Source organism: Rhinolophus hipposideros (assembly GCF_964194185.1).
Source record: "Rhinolophus hipposideros genome assembly, chromosome: X".
NCBI lineage: Eukaryota > Metazoa > Chordata > Mammalia > Chiroptera > Rhinolophidae > Rhinolophus > Rhinolophus hipposideros.
The window spans coordinates 126,815,211-126,834,261 of record NC_138046.1 but is presented as its reverse complement, the minus strand read 5'-3'; the positions used below and the strand labels follow the sequence as shown (position 1 = coordinate 126,834,261).

The following is a 19,051-nucleotide window of genomic DNA, read 5'->3' as shown; positions in this document are numbered from 1 at the left end:
CAGACACGTTTAGTAATCGCAGATAACGTCCACAGAATGCAATTTATAATAAAGTGTCCTGCATGTGACATCAGGGCTCAGGCCTCCACCACCCTCTGGAGACGATGAAAAGGTAAGGGGTCTGTCCGTAAGTGCTAGATTCCCAGGGAGATGCTGGCTGCAGACAGAGGTGGCCCCAGGCGTGCTATTCTGGTAACTCAAATGCCATCACCTGACGCCTGCATTTCCCAAAACGCTGAACAAGCTCCCTGAGGACAATCTATTCGTGGATAGGTCACGGGCCTGGAAAGTTCAGTCTCGGGCATTTATACGTGAACAGAGTATAGTTCTAGGTGTGGGCTAATGACAAAGAGGTTTCTTGCCCACGTGGACATGTGGGCAGACACTGAGCAGTCACAGGGGTGTGGGGACGCTGTATCGCTGTCCTGTGCTTTGTGACAAGTCTAACACGCTGGCCTCTAGCTGCTAAGTGCCAGTGGGAGGTGTCCCCACCTTTCCATACACCCCGCAGAGCACCACCATCACTGACAGCACCCTGTGACCTCGGGAAGGAAGGCCAAGTCAATCCACGCGCGTGTCTCGGACGGAACCCACCACGGCAGCAGGACTCACGCAGGAAAGACCCTTTGCAGCCTTCCAACCCTTTCAGATCCACCCTCTGCTCTGAGTTTTAGAACCATAAGAAGGCCCATCGAGCAGGCTGGAAGGACACCATTTGCCCAAGGTATGTAGCTGGCAAGAGACAATCAAAACCCTACACGTAAAACACACACGATTTGGACCTGCCACTCATACCTCCAAAAATAAAATAAAAATAAAAATAAAGTGAATATTCTCCTTCCTAAAATAACAACAACAACAACAAAAAAACGGTCCTCTCAAGCTCCATGCTACCCTTTTTTCCGCAGGGTACTCTGAATGAAAATTTTGCACGGCACCCACACACGTGGCCCCACAGTGGAGCACGCATACCACGGGGTCTTTGAAGGAGAAGACACAGAGGTCCTGGTGAATTAGAAAACACGGACTTCTTAATACACTACCGGACACACCAGTGAAATGACTATTTTTAGTACCACGTATTTGGAGATTTAAAAGTACCCTTTGAAGTAACCCGTTGGCTAGAGAGAGAGAGAACTAAGGACTGTACTCCATATTTTACAAGAGGGACGGTATAGAAATGAGGAACATGGAAGGCTACGACTAGAAACATAAAAACTGCAAAATAGAGGCGCATGCCATCTTTGGCATGAGTGTACCATGGCCTCTAGGGGTCCCGGGCTCTCCTCCTGGGAGAGAGCCAGGTCTCATGTCCTCTTAGCCAAGAAAACAGGTCCCCAGGCCACATGTTCATGATATACACACACACATAATGTGGTTGGCGTCTCGACAAAAGGAGCTCAAACTGAGACGTGTCCTGCGCAGACCAGCCTGTGCAGAACCAATGTTCCCTGTTGAAAGTTCCCTGAGGGCACACAGAGGGACGGCCCCAGATTCCAGGGTGAGGACCTGTCCTGTCTGGGGGCCATCAATCCCTCCACCACAGGCCCCAGCCCCTGGAGGAGAAGCCATTCGCCACTGAGCTGAATGCTTCCTCAGTGCTGGCTGTGTAGTCATGGTCAACACATACCTGCTGATCAAATGAGTGAATGAAGGGATGAGAGGGTGAATGAAGGGTTGGGTGAGTGAATGAAGGGATGAGTGGGTAAAAGAAGGGATGAGTAGATGAATGAAGGATGAGACGGTGAATGAAGGGATGAGTAGGTGAGTGAATGAGGGCGTCCCTCCCACTGCAGGACCTGAACAAAACTAACTGATGTCACATCAGGGGGACACACAAGAGCTGATTGACTGACAAGCCACACGCATCAGAGGTACAAGTATTGCATCGGTCTCACCCAGGGGTGAAAAGCCTTCCAGTCTGGTGCACGGAGGCTATCCCAGGTGCATGGGACATCAAGGACAGGCACAAACCCAGGGTCCCCAGTGCCCGCCATGCTGTGAATTCAGCCTTACGTGCTCTCTGTAGAAGCTGGGAAGTGTCTCTGAGCTCCAGGAAGGTCTGATCGGGTGTCGAGGGGCACACACCAACTTCTCAGAACCACGGTGTCTGTCTCCCAGGGACAAACGATAACATAGGGCTGGCTGTCATGCAGCAAGGGGGGGGGGTCCACCTGAGGCCAGGGTCCTCCAAGATGCCACTTCTCTCAGAGCCCATCTGCCCACCCTGGGGGTTGTGGCATGTCAGGTGTCAGCACGCGTGGTGGGCTCTCAGCGATGGAGGACATCGGCTTGGCCGGGACCCTTCCTGTCACCCCCCGCCTCAGCCTGTACTTGGGACCATCTTTGGCATAAGTGTACCATGGCCTCTAGCTATCCCGGACTCTCTGATGATGTGCAAATGCTCCAAGGTTGGGGGCTTCCCAGATGTCAAGACTGTGGTTTCTGGTGCATAGTCCTGGCCGTCTGGAGATATCAGGCGCATCTCCGTCTTGGTTTAATATGGAGAGTCACTCTAGTCGCGCAAACATGTGAGTCTGGGCTCTAGGGCTTAGGAGAACCTCTGGGAAGTCTGAGGAGGTGCCCGTTCCCAGAACTGGAAGCTGGTTCAACAAGAGGATGGCTTAAGAGCTCTCCATAAACACTGGCACGCAGAGGAATGAAACCTGGAAATCTGAGTTGTTAGCAGAGGTTCCCCGGTGAGAGCCAGACCACCAGCCTTACAGGACCTCCAAGGAACATTTTCAGCATCTTTGATTAGATGCACTTTTGTTTAGAGCTTACCACCCAGACAAGCGCCATGCCTCGGGAGCAGGAGATGGAAGGAAGCCCACTCCTGACTTTCTCACATACCCCACGCCTGAGCCGTTGCAATCAGAGCCCATTAAGTAACACTCTGTTCCAGAAGGATGGCTGATGATGAAATTGCTTAAGGTGGCTGCTCCGTCCATGTGAGAAGCACTGAGCAGCAAGTGGCAAAGCGTCTGCACCCTCCCACGTCTGCTGTACATGCCACACTGCAACAGCTGTGGGTTGGGATCCCAATGGATGTACTGGGTCATGGTGGGATTTTGGCCAATTCAGGGAATGGACAGTTAGCTGACCAGTGGTTAGTGGTCTTGAAATTCATGGTGTTGAACAGCAAGATACATATGGTGTCGTTTCAGGAGTATTTGAGAGGCCCATCGTTCCATGCTATAAATTGGAACTCCAGTATCCATCCCCAGAAACAGGATTGAGCCTTCCTTGCCTGACTGGTGGGTGAGGAAGGCTGGGCCTGATGCCAAGGGAAGTGCCCACAGAGCAGCCTGAAATGGTAAAATAAGTATGAGCTTCCTGGAACAAATAACTATCAATCTGTTGGTGGCTGAAAACAACAGGAATCCATCGTCACCCAGCTCTGCAATCCAGGAGTCTGGCATCAAGGTGTCCAAGCAACACACTCCCTCTGGGGGCTTCAGGGGACAGTCTCTCCTGCCTCTTCTGGCTCCTGGGGGTTTAGGGCCTGTGACTGAAGATACAGAAGGATAAATGAGGAAACCAATAGGTTCGGCAATAACCTTGCCCTTGTCCAAAACAACCATGGTGACTAGTACACAGCACTTGTCTGTGTCCCTGTCCTAGAGTCTCCATGGTGAGTGGTTTCCTGGCCCCTAGTGTCCTACAGACCCCATGGTGAGTGGTGTCCTGGCCCCTAGTGTCCTACAGACCCCATGGTGAGTGGTGTCCTGGCCCCTAGCGTCCTACAGACCCCATGGTGAGTGGTGTCCTGGCCCCTATTATACTACAGACCCCATGGTGAGTGGTGTCCTGGCCCCTAGTGTCCTACAGACCCCATGGTGAGTGGTGTCCTGGCCCCTAGTGTCCTACAGACCCCATGGTGAGTGGTGTCCTGGCCCCTAGTGTCCTACAGACCCCATGGTGAGTGGTGTCCTGGGCCCTATTGTCCTACAGACCCCATGGTGAGTGGTGTCCTGGCCCCTAGTGTCCTATAGACCCCATGGTGAGTGGTGTCCTGAGCCCTATTGTCCTACAGACCCCATGGTGAGTGGCCTCCTGGCCCCTTCCTCTATCATCACGCAAACAATCCCTAAGGGTCAGGGACATATATGTGAATCATGGGCCGAGGCCGTGTTTGCACCTGCTAGGGCTGCAAGGAGCAGCTGTGGACGGGCCCCTACCAGGTTGGTGGGATGGAAGCTGGGTGGGCACAGCAGCCTTGATCCCAGCTGAGGAAGGCTGTGTCTCTCCTTTGGTAGGACGTACGCATCAATGCCAGGTCTCCAGAATGATGAGGAGAGATGGAGAACCACGATAGGACCCTCATAGCCCCAGTGTCCCCACACTGGGTCTTGAAAGTGTCCGTGTCACATAGGACGTTTCTCCCTGAGCCTGCCTGACCACGGTGCGCTAAGCAAGGAAACCACAGGATTTAATTTTTCATGGCACCTGGGACAATTTGACACTTGGGGATTTAAGGCTTAGGTCGACCTGCTCAGAATTACACTCAATGTTTCTTTAGCAAGTTGCCTTCCCACAGAGGCAGGGCTGCCACCAGGAGACTTTTGGGGACAGGTCACCGACGGCAGGCGAGCGTGTCACATAGGGCCATGAGATCCTTCATAGACCTGCGTGTGCTCGGCTGAGGGCCAGGCCTCCCTACATGGCCGCTATCGTGAGAAGACCTCCTGGGTCACGTCCCGGACACCGGTCATCGAGCAACTTCTGGCCCACAGCTGTCGTTGCAGCTTTAGGTCATACGTGACCTCGAGCGACTTGGTTTCTTTCTCGTTGTAAAGGTAGCGGCCGCCCACTCCTTCCAGCTCTGGGGTGACTGCTGCATAGACGGAGGTCCAGGCTCCTTCATCCGGGGTCTGTGGGGAGAAGAAAGTATGACAAGGATGTGCCGACCGTGAAAGCAGAGCAGTGCGTTGTCAATGTCACCCCCGGAGACAGTGGGGCCGACACCACACTATCCCTGGGACCCAACACTCCTGCAGAAAGCCAGGACGAGCAGCCTCGCTCAGTCACAGAGTCACAGCCCCATGGCTGCTGGGCTGCTTTCCATCCCCCGTCCACAGGGACACACACCCACGGGGATCGGATTGCCCCGTTGGGGTCACCCACTTTGAGAGGCAGATGCCCGTCAAGTGCCTTGATGCAAATATTCAGTCAACGACTATGAAAACCAAGATGCTTTATTCATTGGCTGGGAGCGCACAGGCCCTCAACATCTGGAGGCCTCCCTGAGTGTCAGAGGAAACGTGGGGTGCAGAAAACTTCTGGTTTTGAGGAAGCGAGGCGAGTTTGGACGGGGCGTGGACACAGGCTTAGGAAAAGTCAAGTTCAAAGAGAAGTTCAAAAGGCAGAGATCTGTGAAGATGGAAGGCAGCCAGCCGTGTTGGGACGTGGCCCTTGAGAGTGGCCAGTGGGACCAAGAATCAGTGGGTGTGTAACAAGCAGGACACACTCAAGGGATCATAAATTGTGGGAACCCACGGGTCGTCCTGGCAACCACTCAATACCCAGATACCAACAGCGTTTCCTCTTATCGTCTTAGCACTGTGATAGGGACCTGAGAGGGGCTTATCTCCTGGAATAAACTTTTGGAAATCCACTCACCTCACCCAACCTTGGACCTTCTGCTGTGCCTTTTAGACTATATTATCACAGGACGATGGGTGACTTTTGCAGGGAGGCCACAACCCAACGCTGACATTTTCTCGATGATGACGAGTCCAAATTGTCATTGCCTGTGTCACCTGGGCACTTACACTCAAAGACGAGGGAACCTCCCAGCGTCCTTGACACCACAGCTGCGTGGGATGGGTGCACAGGCTGCTCATTTAAAGGTGAGGTCAGTGAGAAAAGCACCTCGTCCCCTTCCAGGCAGGGTAGCAAGCCGCCCACAACACTGAATGCGGATGCGGTGGAAAATCACCAAGGGAAAAAAAAATCGCCAAGGGAAGCTCAGGTAAACCTCTCCTTTCACAGCGCGGGGCCCCTCAAGGCAGCGACAGTCGGCTCTTCTAGAGGGAGGATGTGACTGGTAAGCAGGGGCCTCTGGGAATCCGTCGGAGGAGGAGCTGAGGGTTCGCAGCAGTCTGGAGAGGGGAAGATGTACGTGATGGGAAACCCCGGGTTCCCATGGGTGGGGTGGGCGTAAGGGTGACACCAGCAGGGGAGGAGGTGGTCATGAAGGTGACTCTCTGCCTTTTGGGGACGGCCCTTTCATGTCACTCTAGCAAGGGGTTCATCTGTACAGGATTCAGTGAGGGTGTTTCCCCCACGAGTGTATAACTGACACATCTCGGTGTGTAATAACGGGAGCTGTACGGGGTGTGCATGTGATACACGTGTACTCGGCAAGAGGCTGGTGGAGACTCCTCGTAAGTGTTAACAACGGTTTTCTCAGCTCCTCTTGGTTGTAAGTTGCAGCTTTTAAACACACTGGGGCGATACCTCCCACTTCCCCAAATCCTAATGCTTAAGTGGTCCATCAGTGTGGAACCAGCGGTTTCTCACGTCCCACTTCTTGGTACAATCTTTTCTGATGTGGTCAAGAGATAAAACGCCCTCCCGGACAAAAGAAACAGAACTGTTTTGCTTTCGGAAGGGGACATCTCCATACCCTGCATAATGACTGGACGCTGAGTTGCCCCAACTTCCTGGGACAGTGGCTTTGATGAGCGTCTTCTTTCCACCCCAACTAGTTGTCTGGTGGTTCGATCTTGAGACTGAACCAGACTTAGCAAGGTCCCTGCGTCTGTAACTCCTCAGCTCCCCCAAGTGCCCCATTCGGGATGCCACCCCCACATTTCTGACCCCCTGACGACAGATTCTGGGTTTCCTGTGAAGTCGTTAGGTCAGTGATTCTGGAGAAAGAGACCCCATAACTCAAGAGAGGGCTACACAGCAGGCGGTGATTTCGTTTGTGAGAAGAAAACAATGGACTCCCAGCCGGGATCCCTGTCCGTGTGGGGTTTGCAGGTCCCCTCCACATCTGTGTGAGTTTTCACCAGAGTCACGGTGTCCTCCTACGTGTCTTCCCACATGCCCAAGACGAGTGGGGCAGGTGACTGGTGTGTGTACGCCGCCCCTGCTGAGCGCGCGTGACCCTGCCTGCAATGGGAGGGCGTCCTGAGCTGGGCTACGAGGGCTGGGAAAGGACGACCTTGCTTTTTGTAATTCATCCCTCTGAGATGTGTATGGGACTCCCATTTGTTTCAGGTTTTCACGTTAGGTATGGTTTGGGGCTTCACTTAGAGGTTAGGTGACATCTCTGTGACCGGCAATGGGCTGTGGGATATTCCTTCTTGTGCACGTCTATTAGCCTGGGTCCAACTGGTTCTGTTCACCGTCATCTGGGGTCGACTCACAGATACCAAGAACCGATCGGTGCTGTTCGGAGAAGACTCACTCTACTTGGGATTCCAGTTTTATGATAAAGGATACAGAGCAGAACCCGCAGATAAGCGGCCTCGGGCACACAGAGAGGGGGCGTCACACGCCCTGCACATTAATCTGTGCCCCCACCAGGACGTTTCCCCCTGGGGATGAGTGCCTGGACATTTCCTGGGGCTTCACCGCGAAGCCATGATTTAGTCATTGGTCAAATGATCAAACTCCATCTACGGCCCTCTTTCCTCCCGTAGGTCGAGTTCACAGGAACCAGCTCTGCATTTCTGAGGCGTCCGAAGCTCCCATCCCTTTATATTTCATGCTGCAAACACATCATTAAATTAGCCCCCGGAATACGTTTGTTTCCCAATTCGCTCGTCCGTCACCACTGCAGCCTGCACCCCTCTGCCAGGGCGACGGGATGGTATGAAATTCTACCTGACAACGGCGTTTCTGGGGGAAGCCCACTCCCGCAACCACACACAGACCCACATGCCCACACACTTATGTGCATGCACACACACGTGCAGAGACTCACGTGCACACACATATACCCATGTGCACACACATACCCACGTATTCACACACACGCAGAGGCTGGCCCTGAGCAGCCACACGGGACGGGCAGAAAAAGAGCCTGCGTGCAGTCATTGCACCCACTTATCCTACCAGCACGTGGTGACGTGCAGGACAGAGGCCAGGTTAAATAAAAAGCCACCACGATCCCTGCAGACCCTCTCAAACCCTTGTGCCCCCAAGGAAGGTGGAGGAAATGCGATTTCATTGCTAATCTTTAATCCTACGTGTTTTGACAGCTCATGAAAAAGGTGGTGTCGCGTGCTTACTCTTCTGTCCCCTTCCATCTGACGTCACCAGTCTAATCATCGCCCATCAGAGCACGCCAGTGTGAACGGAGGACGTCTGGATAAATGCTGAGCGGCACGTGTGCGTGTCAGCACGCCTACACACGCAGCACAAGCCCGAGCCTGCGAACCCCACTTCTTTAGGCCTCTGTTCCCTCCCCTGGAAATCAGGAATCACAGAACAAGCTTTCCCCACGCGTTATTGCGAGGAACCAATGAAGTCGTAGGAGTGAAAAGCTTTCGGCAGGTGGAGGAAACACGACTGCAGAGCATAGATATTAAGCAACACTGGGGTGACGGTGAAGATTACAGGCAGGCGTGGGGCCGAGCCCCAACACGCCCATTTTACAGGGACGGATCCGAGGCTCAGAGACTGCTGGTCGTGTGTCCACGGTGGGGAGAAGTTGAAGGTCATACCAAGGGCAGCGGCACCCAGGTCAATATCCTCGGCCATAGCACACGCTGCAGAGGCTGGGCTGTGCACACAGAGGGTGGGTTGGGGAGACTTCTACAACCAGGAAACGTGTCAAGCAGGAAGACGGCCACTGTAGCTGCGTCACCGAGAACGCTTTTTGCACTTTTAAAGGATTATTTTCCAAAAAAAAAAGGAGCCAGAGAAAGGACAAGCATATAGGGAAGAGACCCGACCAGCCAGCAAAGTCTGAACTGTCTCCTATCTCATCAACCTCAAGTGCAGATTGATGAACCAGCAGACGGGGGCCACCTGTCCCCAGGGGGCTGTCATCAGCAGCTGCTGTCCCCACATTGTCAGAACCGTGAAGTGAGTTTCCCGGTGCCACGTGCTGGGAAACGAGCCTCAGAATAGATGAGAAGGTACCCGGCGTGACGCTCCTTCTGGCCTCCATACCACACCCCGTTTTATCCACCGCTTCTTGTTGTTGTTTCTTAAATGATACTCCGTAGAGACTTGGATGAGGGCAGAAGGTGTGTGAAACGTGAAGCCTCACTCGAGTGCTGGTTTTATCAGAGCGAAGGGCACGCAGGGTGTGTGGTGGACATGTGACAGCCGGGAGCTGTGACAGTCATCTCAATTCAGTTCGGCGACAACGGACGTTTATTGAACGCTCACCGGGGTTTCGTGGGCTCCCGGGACCAAGTGAGTCCACGTTGAAAACATTCGTTGCCACCGTGCGGCGTAGAATAGTCAGGGGACACAGGTCAACAGTTGGGCACAAACAGTGGGGGGAAACATTCAATTAAAATAAAAAGCAAACGAAGTAAAATTCAGGGTGGGGTTGACAAGTATTGTGAATCAGGCTGCATGCGGTGCAGGATTGGAGGGGGAACAATGAACAGAATTATGGAAGGCTTTACAGTTTGGGAAAGGCTTTCACATATAATATGCCCGTGATTTTCCCAACATCTCTTGGGCAGACACCTACATCCCCCCAATTTCCCAAGTTGGATGCCCCCCATTACCCTTGAGTCTGCTCTTTCACCTCCCATTGTCGGGAAGTCAAGGCCTCCCGATTTTACGTCTGGACAGTTGTCCAAACGCTGTCCTGCTCGCCCTCTGGACCACTTTAAAGTGAAGGCGTCCCAGAGGGCCGGCCTGGCCTGTCTGACGCCTCAAACCTGTGGCTGTTAAAACAGCGCGAAGTCACCTCAGGACGGGGCCTTAGCAACTTTGTGTCTCAAAGAGCTCGTCTCCCAGCTGGGACGAGATGCGAACGAGATGTCTGAATGGCCGCTATGTCGTGGCCCCGTCCTTCCTGTGGGCATCTGACTCGTCTCCACACTCCACCTGGGACACGATGCTAAACAGTGTTTTTAATTTTCAGCCCAGAGTCATCCGTCCTGGAGTCACGACACCTCCTTTCTTGTTGTCTTTGCAAACAGTTCTTTGGGACACCAGGTTGCTAAGGCCCCGTCCTGAGGTGACTTTGTCCTGTTTCAACATCCACAGGTTTGAGGTGTCAGACGTGCCAGGCCGGTCCTGTGAGCTGGCTTCATTTTAAAAGTGGTTCCATTTCTATTATTTTTCATAACACTCGGGGAAATTGCTAACTTTTAAATATCGTCTTTATTTGGTTGTATTCATCGTTTGCAACGTTTCTCCCAAGCGCTATTCACAAAAGAAACAAAGCAACCTCAAAACCTCCCCAAACCCATCAGGAATAAATGCAATCCACGGCAAATGTATGGGCATTTACTGAGCCCTATAAGACACCTCTGGAAGCATTACGATTCTGAGCGGCATGTGCAAAGTCTGTGTTTGTCACCCACACCACCGTGCAATTCTCCCACCCGAGCAGTGTCCTCGAGACAGGCAGCCCACGGTAACCACGATGAGGGGTCAGACCACACAGTCTACACACGCAGGCTTGGGCTTGAACTACGTGATTCAATGGCCGTGGTTCTCCCGTGGCTACAGCCAAAGATCAGAAAGCATGCGTCACGCCCTGAAGACCCGCCTGCAAAGCACGTTCCCGGAAAAGGGTTTTAAAGTGCGCGTTGCTTCAGGAAAGAGAGCCCTGCAGCTAGGCAAGCGCAAAGCAAGGAGAGCTTAAACAGTAAGAGTGGTCTCAAGATGTTTCGTTCCCACCTTGTGCTTGAAAGATACCGTCACAGATGGACAATTACGGGGCATTTTGCAGAATCTTGGTGCCTCACCTGGTTAGATCACCCAGCCAGAGTGACAAAGGCTCCAGACAAGATGAAATCAGGAACTAAATTAATCAGAGGAAACAAAACACAACGACTAACCAACCAGCGTCGCCCACGACCCCTCCCCTGTAAGCCTCCATCTCTGCCTTTAAAAACGCCCCATGAAAACCCAGTGGGGAGCTTGCGGTTTCACGATATCTTCCCGTTCTCCTGGCTTGGTGCCCGCTAAAGCACGGCTCTAATTTCCCCACCACAGAACTCGCTGCTCAGTGTCTGGTTTTGCTGTGTGTCCTGTGGGTGGACCCCCCTGCTCAGGGCCAGCCTGCAATTCCACTCCGTTCTCCCACAGCCGACCCAGAGACAGGTGGCGTCAGACCCCACAGGGGAAGGGCTGGTCCCACGAGACTGTCCCCCACCTTCACATGTCCGTTGCAAGTCCAGGTTGTCACCTGTGCTTCTGACCGTCTGCCTACAAACCAGAGGGTCCCACGACCCCCCTACTTGGGTTTGATTCATTTGCTGGAGCGGCACACAGAACTCAGGAAAACAGGCCCCTCACTGGATCGCGGTGTATTATGAGAGAATACAGCTCAGGAACAGGCAGGTGGAAGGGAAGCACAGGGCACAGAGCCTCGTGTCCTTTCCAGGCATGCCAGGCTTCCCAGATTGCCACGTGTCACCAACCCGGGAGCTCTGCGAACCCTGTCCTTTTGCGTTTTCATGGTGGCTTCGTGACACAGGCACGACTGATGAAATCTGGCCACTGGTGACTGATTCCACCTCACCCTTCTCCTCTCTGAGGAGGGTCAGGGGGTGGGACTGCAAGTTCCAACCCTCTAATCAGCTGGCTGGTTCTCCAGGCAACCAGCGCCCGTCCTTAAGTCGGGTCCGAAAGTCACCTCGTTAACCAAAGACACCTTCACGGCTGTTGGCACAAGGAATTCCGAAGGTTTTAGGAGCTGCGTGCCAGGAACTGGGAAGGAGACCAAAGACATATTTCTTATTTTAAACACGTCACCATAGGTACCAAGGGAAATGTGACGAAACGAGAGACAACTCATTCCCAGATACGAAACAGCAATCTTGGACAGTTCAACGCTCCGTCAGTTGAGCGAAAACTCCCCTCTCCCCACCAACAAAATCACTTCACGCTATAAGGGTTGTACCAGCTGTGCAAAAGCTGACGACCTCCAGACGTACAGAAAGAAGACAGAGGGGACGAGCAAACGGATACGTCCTCACCACACACTGGGGTTTACACGATTTCCACGTCGTCTAAAAGGTGTCCTGGAAAAGTCATCAGGTCCAACAGGAAAGTGAAGAAAACTAAGAGTGGGGGGATGGGGGGAACTGCTTGGCTGCTAGAGCGCCATCCACTCAGACCACAAGGGACATCAGTCAGTATTCACAACATGGCGGTTGTCATCCTTTGGGGACAGCAGAAGAGGACGGATGTGGGACACACAGGTCCAGCTGGAAGCAGAGGTGTCACTGGAAATAACAACCAGCGGCCGGAATCATCGCACGTCACTCCCCCCAAACAGACACACTGAGAATCGGGTTGAAAAAAGACTACACGGCAAATTTTCACACACGACGCTCACTAGCCCGGAAACCACGGACGTCCAACAATAGAACCGCACGGAGGTGAAAACAACTGCCCGAGAGACTGGACAACAACAGACACATCAACTCTTTTAACTCCGTTTTGGCCTCAGCCGCCTTTCGAAGAACACAAGGCAGAAGAAATGTGGGGGGGAAATGTGGGACTCGAGGCACATGTGAATATCCTACTGTTGTTTTTTTCTGAATCAGCACTTCCCTCCCCACAGAAAAATCGCCGAAGGTCACGAGCAACCCAGTCCCACAAGAAGTCATGTTCCTGAAGGGAAGGGGGATTTTAAGTGACGTGCAGACGGGAAGTCAGCGGAGTGGAAGCTGTGGGTTGGGATGCCGTGGAAAGCTCTCCTGGTGATGGAGAGATGACTATAATTTTAGCCAAATGCTGGCGTCTGGCCGCATTTGTCCTTGCAGAGTTGTCAGGATCTGGGTTCTTCCGGGGGCCCAAAGCACAGGGCCGGGGGACGCAGAGGTGGCAGCGCCACGCCAACCACTGGCATTCCCTAAAAGCTCCCTCCCCTGCAGGGCCCTGCCAGGCCCCGTGTCTCATCTTTGCGACCCTGCAGCCCGGGAGAAATTCACGCTGTCCACTCGCCAAGGTTGTGGAGGCCGAGATTGTGCCCACGTCCCATGAGCTACATCGGCAATCGCTCCCCGCACGCCTGCACCCCCCATAGAAGGACGGCCAGAGGGACTCAGCAAGTAGCTGAGTAAGAGCAACCAATGTTATCGTCCAGTCAGTCACACGTCGTCTTACCGCTTACGAAAAGAAATCGGAATTGAAAAGCAACGATGGCCTCTGGTCTACGAACGGAATAGAAAAATATGGTTGCCAGATGGGAGGGGGCTGGGGGCTGGGTGAAAAAAGGCAGCGGGATTAAGAAGTACAAATTGGTTGTCGCACAATAGTCAGGGGACGTAGGGTACAGCATAAGGAATATAGTCAATCATATGGCAATAACTACATATGGTGTCATAGGGGGACTAGATTTGTTCGGGGATAGATAGTACGGGGTTCAGGGTGTGAATGAAAAAGGGGAAGGGACCAAGAAGTACAAAATGGTAGTTACGGAACAGTCACGGGGATGTAAAGCACAGCACATATTATCAATAATATAATAATAATTATGCATAGTGCCAGGTGGGGACTAGACTTACAGGGGGTCACTGCATAAGTTATAGGAATGTCTAACCACTATGCTGCACACATGAAACTGATATAAAGTAATATTGACTGTCAACTGTAACAGAGAAAATAAAGAAGGGGGGAAAAGGTGAAGAGGTCCAAATTTCCAGGTACAAAACAAGTAAGTCACAGGGATGTAATTGTACAGCATAGGGAATATAATCAAGAACAATGTGATAGCAAGGGACAGTGTCAGGTGGTGGCTGGACTTCTCAGGGTGACCACTTCTTTAGGTTTATAAATGTATCACTGAAACTGATACAATGTTGCACATTACCTACATTGTAATACAAATCTTACATAAAACGTCTGAGGAAAAGTTCTGGGAAATTTGGGCTACCAGATTTCCCACGTGCATGCCCTCTGCAACCACCTCCCTTCAAGACTCGATTGTAGACACATATGCCACCGTCTAAATACCACCGTCTCAAGCGGTACCGTGCCACCCAGGGCAGGTCATTTCATCCGCGTGCCTTCCGTGTTCGTCTCTGAAATGATGGCAACACATGTAGCACGTTGGGTCCCTTGGGGAGTCAAGGTATCTACAAAGGAATTGTTGTCAGGCTGTATCTTTCCCGGAGGGAAATGGACCAGACGTTAACGTTTGCTGTAGTTGTGGCACTCACTGGGCAACCACCCAAAGGTCCCAAAAAGCGGGTTCAAGAAACACAGCTGTCCGCGTACTACAACAGTAACAGCCCACTCAGACAAGCCCAGGCTGGGAAGGATGGGCACCAAACAGAAACAGGAGGGACCCACAGGTGGCGGGACCGCCAGTCCCCAGTCCTGGCTCCTGCACAGTTTAAGCTGCCTTCCTGTACTCAGTGCATGTCGTTACCCCGTTTGTGTTTTGCTGGCTGCCCCTGATGGCCCTGGCATCAGGCGTCACCAGCTCAGGGTGGTCCACTCACCGTGGGGGAGCCACCATCGTCCAGCTCTGCCCATGTCACCAGGTCGGTGCCCGGTGCCCGGTGCCCTGTGGGCTGGGGGCCGCTGGGAGCCAGCTGAGTCCTGCAGGGGACGCTTTGTGTGACTTTGGCAAGTCGGCCAAACAGAGGCAGCACGCTCCCTGCTTCAGGCTGCCGAGGGGGCATGAGGGTGTGTGTGATGACACCAACCGCTCCGTGCAAAGGCTCCTCACACACGTGTGCGTGCAAAGCACTGATCCCTGAACGGGAGGGGATGGAAGGAAAAACACGGTGGAGAGTGACGGTGCCCTTCAAATGCCCTTCAAGGGCCCAGGAAGCCACCAGAACCAGAACCCCCAACTCTTCCCTTCTTTGAAGGGATGACATCCCGAAACCGACCAGCTGTCCATTCAGAACCACGGGCATCGCCAAGGCCTTTGGAATCGGCTGAGGTCGGTCCCACCCCACGGGCCCCACTGTGTTTCCTCCTTGGTAGGAAAATACCCAGAGCAGCATGAATCAACCAGGGGCCACGCTGCCCGTGGGTGTGTGTCCGCGACAGAGATGCGAGGACGGCCACACTTCGGGGACTGACGTCACGAGCCCATCCCCGCGTGGCGGCCGCAGGAAACGCTGCACACGTGGCCTCATGCGGGGCATCCGAGGGGCCACGGGGGACGGACGCGGACGTGACCCGTGCGCACGTGGACGCTCACCTTGAAAAACCACCAGCCGAATATCTTCTTGACGAGACGCGTGCCCCAGAAGACGTGCCTGTAGAGGTCTGTGTTGACCACGCCGGGATCCACGACGTTGGCCGTCACGGGGCAGCCCTGGGCGCCCAGCAGAGCCTGCAGGTGGTAGGAGAACAGCACCAGGGCCAGCTTGCTCCGTGCGTAGGCGGCGTGCGGGGAGTAGCTGCTGCTGCAGGAGCACAACGGGGGCTGGGTGAGCGCCCACCGCCGGGGCAAACTCTGCAGCCCGCCCCTCGTCCCGCCCCTCACCCCGCCCCTCATCCCTCATCACGCCCATCACCCCTTGCCCCGCCCCTCATCCCTCACCACGCCCATCACCCCTTGCCCCGCCCCTCATCCCTCACCACGCCCATCACCCCTTGTCCCCGCCCCGCTCCCACCCTTCGTCCCCGCCCATCACCCCTCGTCCCCGCCCCTCATCCCTCACCACGCCCATCACCCCTTGTCCCCGCCCCGCCCCACCCTTCGTCCCCGCCCATCACCCCTCGTCCCCGCCCCTCATCCCTCACCACGCCCATCACCCCTCGTCCCCGCCCCCACCCTTCGTCCCCGCCCATCACCCCTCGTCCCCGCCCCTCATCCCTCACCACGCCCATCACCCTCGTCCCCGCCCCTCATCCCTCACCACGCCCATCACCCCTCGTCCCCGCCCCTCATCCCTCACCACGCCCATCACCCCTCGTCCCCGCCCCTCATCCCTCACCACGCCCATCACCCCTCGTCCCCGCCCCTCATCCCTCATCCCGCCCATCACCCCCCGTCCCCGCCCCTTCGCCCTTGTCCCCGCCCTCACCCCTCGTCCCCGCGCCTCATCCTCATCACGCCCATCACCCCTTGTCCCCGCCCCGCCCCCACCCCGCCCTTCGATCCTGCCCATCACCCCTCGTCCCCGCCCCTCATCCCTCATCCCGCCCATCACCCCTCGTCCCCGCCCCTCATCCCTCACCACGCCCATCACCCCTCGTCCCCGCCCCTCGTCCCTCATCACGCCCATCACCCCTCGTCGCCGCCCCTCATCCCTCATCACGCCCATCACCCCTCGTCCCCGCCCCTCATCCCTCACCACGCCCATCACCCCTCGTCCCCACCCCTCATCCCTCATCCTGCCCATCACCCCTCGTCCCCGCCCCGCGTCCCTCATCCTGCCCATCACCCCTCGTCCCCGCACCACGTCCCTCATCCTGTCCATCACCCCTCGTCCCCGCCCCTCATCCCTCATCACGCCCATCACCCCTCGTCCCCGCCCCTCATCCCTCATCACGCCCATCACCCCTCGTCCCCGCCCCTCATCCCTCATCACGCCCATCACCCCTTGTCCCCGCCCATCACACCTCGTCCCCGCCCCTCATCCCTCACCACGCCCATCACCCCTCGTCCCCACCCCTCATCCCTCATCCCGCCCATCACCCCTCGTCCCCGCCCCCATCCCTCACCACGCCCATCACCCCTCGTCCCCGCCCCTCATCCCTCATCACGCCCATCACCCCTCGTCCCCGCCCCTCATCCCTCATCCTGCCCATCACACCTCGTCCCCGCCCCTCATCCCTTGTCACCGCCCTCGCCCCTCATCCCTCATCCTGCCCATCACCCCTCGTCCCCACCCCTCATCCCTCATCCCGCCCATCACCCCTCGTCCCCTCCCCTCATCCCTCATCCCGCCCATCACCCCTCGTCCCCGCCCCTCATCCCTCATCACGCCCATCACCCCTCGTCCCCGCCCCTCATCCCTCATCACACCCATCACCCCTCGTCCCCGCCCCTCATCCCTCATCACACCCATCACCCCTCGTCCCCGCCCCTCATCCCTTGTCACCGCCCTCGCCCCTCATCCCTCATCCTGCCCATCACCCCTCGTCCCCACCCCTCATCCCTCATCCCGCCCATCACCCCTCGTCCCCTCCCCTCATCCCTCATCCCGCCCATCACCCCTCGTCCCCGCCCCTCATCCCTCATCACGCCCATCACCCCTCGTCCCCGCCCCTCATCCCTCATCACACCCATCACCCCTCGTCCCCGCCCCTCATCCCTCATCACACCCATCACCCCTCGTCCCCGCCCCTCATCCCTTGTCACCGCCCTCGCCCCTCATCCCTCATCCTGCCCATCACCCCTCGTCCCCACCCCTCATCCCTCATCCCGCCCATCACCCCTTGTCCCCTCCCCTCATCCCTCATCCCGCCCATTACCCCTCGTCCCCGCCCCTCATCCCTTGTCACCGCCCTCGCCCCTCATCCCTCCCATGACTCCTAGTCCCCGCCCCTCGCCCCGCCCCCACCCTTCGTCCCCGCCCATCACCCCTTGTCCCCGCCCCTCACCCCACCCCTCACCCCGCCCATCACCCCTTATCCCCGCCCCTCATTCTTTGTCACCGCCCTCGCCCCTCATCCAGCCCATGACTCCTACGCCCCGCCCCTCGCCCCGCCCCCACCCTTCGTCCCCGCCCATCACCCCTTGTCCCCGCCCCTCACCCCCACCCCTCACCCCACCCATCACCCCTTGTCCCCGCCCATCACCCCCTGTCACCGCCCTCGCCCCGCCCATCACCCCTCGTCCCCGCCCCTCATCCCTCACCACGCCCATCACCCCTCGTCCCCGCCCTCATCCCTCACCACGCCCATCACCCCCCGTCCCCGCCCCTTCGCCCTTGTCCCCGCCCTCACCCCTCGTCCCCGCGCCTCATCCTCATCACGCCCATCACCCCTTGTCCCCGCCCCGCCCCCACCCCGCCCTTCGATCCTGCCCATCACCCCTCGTCCCCGCCCCTCATCCCTCATCACGCCCATCACCCCTTGCCCCGCCCCTCATCCCTCACCACGCCCATCACCCCTTGCCCCGCCCCTCATCCCTCACCACGCCCATCACCCCTTGTCCCCGCCCCGCTCCCACCCTTCGTCCCCGCCCATCACCCCTCGTCCCCGCCCCTCATCCCTCACCACGCCCATCACCCCTCGTCCCGCCCCTCATCCCTCACCACGCCCATCACCCCTCGTCCCGCCCCTCATCCCTCACCACGCCCATCACCCCTCGTCCCGCCCCTCATCCCTCACCACGCCCATCACCCCTCGTCCCGCCCCTCATCCCTCACCACGCCCATCACCCCTCGTCCCGCCCCTCATCCCTCACCACGCCCATCACCCCTCGTCCCGCCCCTCATCCCTCACCACGCCCATCACCCCTTGTCCCCGCCCCACTCCCACCCTTCGTCCGCGCCCATCACCCCTCGTCTCCGCCCCTCATCCCTCATCCTGCCCATCACACCTCGTCCCCGCTCCTCATCCCTCACCACGCCCATCACCCCTCGTCCCCGCCCCTCATCCCTCATCCTGCCCATCACCCCTCGTCCCCGCCCCTCATCCCTCACCACGCCCATCACCCCTCGTCCCCGCTCCTCATCCTCACCACGCCCATCACCCCTCGTCCCCGCCCCTCATCCCTCACCACGCCCATCACCCCTTGTCCCCGCCCCGCCCCCACCCTTCGTCCCCGCCCATCACCCCTCGTCCCCGCCCCTCATCCCTTGTCACCGCCCTCACCCCTCATCCTGCCCATCACCCCTCGTCCCCACCCCTCATCCCTTATCCCGCCCATGACTCCTAGTCTCCGCCCCTCGCCCCGCCCCACCCTTCGTCCCCGCCCATCACCCCTCTTCCCCACCCCTCGCCCCGCCCCCACGCATCGTCCCCGCCCCTC

The 19,051-nt window shown here is 56.7% G+C and overlaps 1 protein-coding gene across 1 annotated transcript in view; it reads right to left on the bottom strand.

The window, feature by feature from the left end:
- Positions 1-1,056: 1,056 nt before the first annotated feature.
- The window catches only part of DHRSX (dehydrogenase/reductase X-linked), a 127,506-nt gene continuing 109,511 nt past the window's right edge, over positions 1,057-19,051 (bottom strand). Inside the window, exons 6-8 of the mRNA XM_081042761.1 lie at positions 15,323-15,530; positions 3,953-4,874; positions 1,057-3,702 (exon numbers count right to left, since the gene is read on the bottom strand). Of these exons, the coding sequence (XP_080898887.1) occupies positions 4,671-4,874; positions 15,323-15,530 (412 nt within the window). The 3' untranslated portion in view covers positions 1,057-3,702; positions 3,953-4,670. The remainder of the gene's footprint in view (positions 3,703-3,952; positions 4,875-15,322; positions 15,531-19,051) is intronic.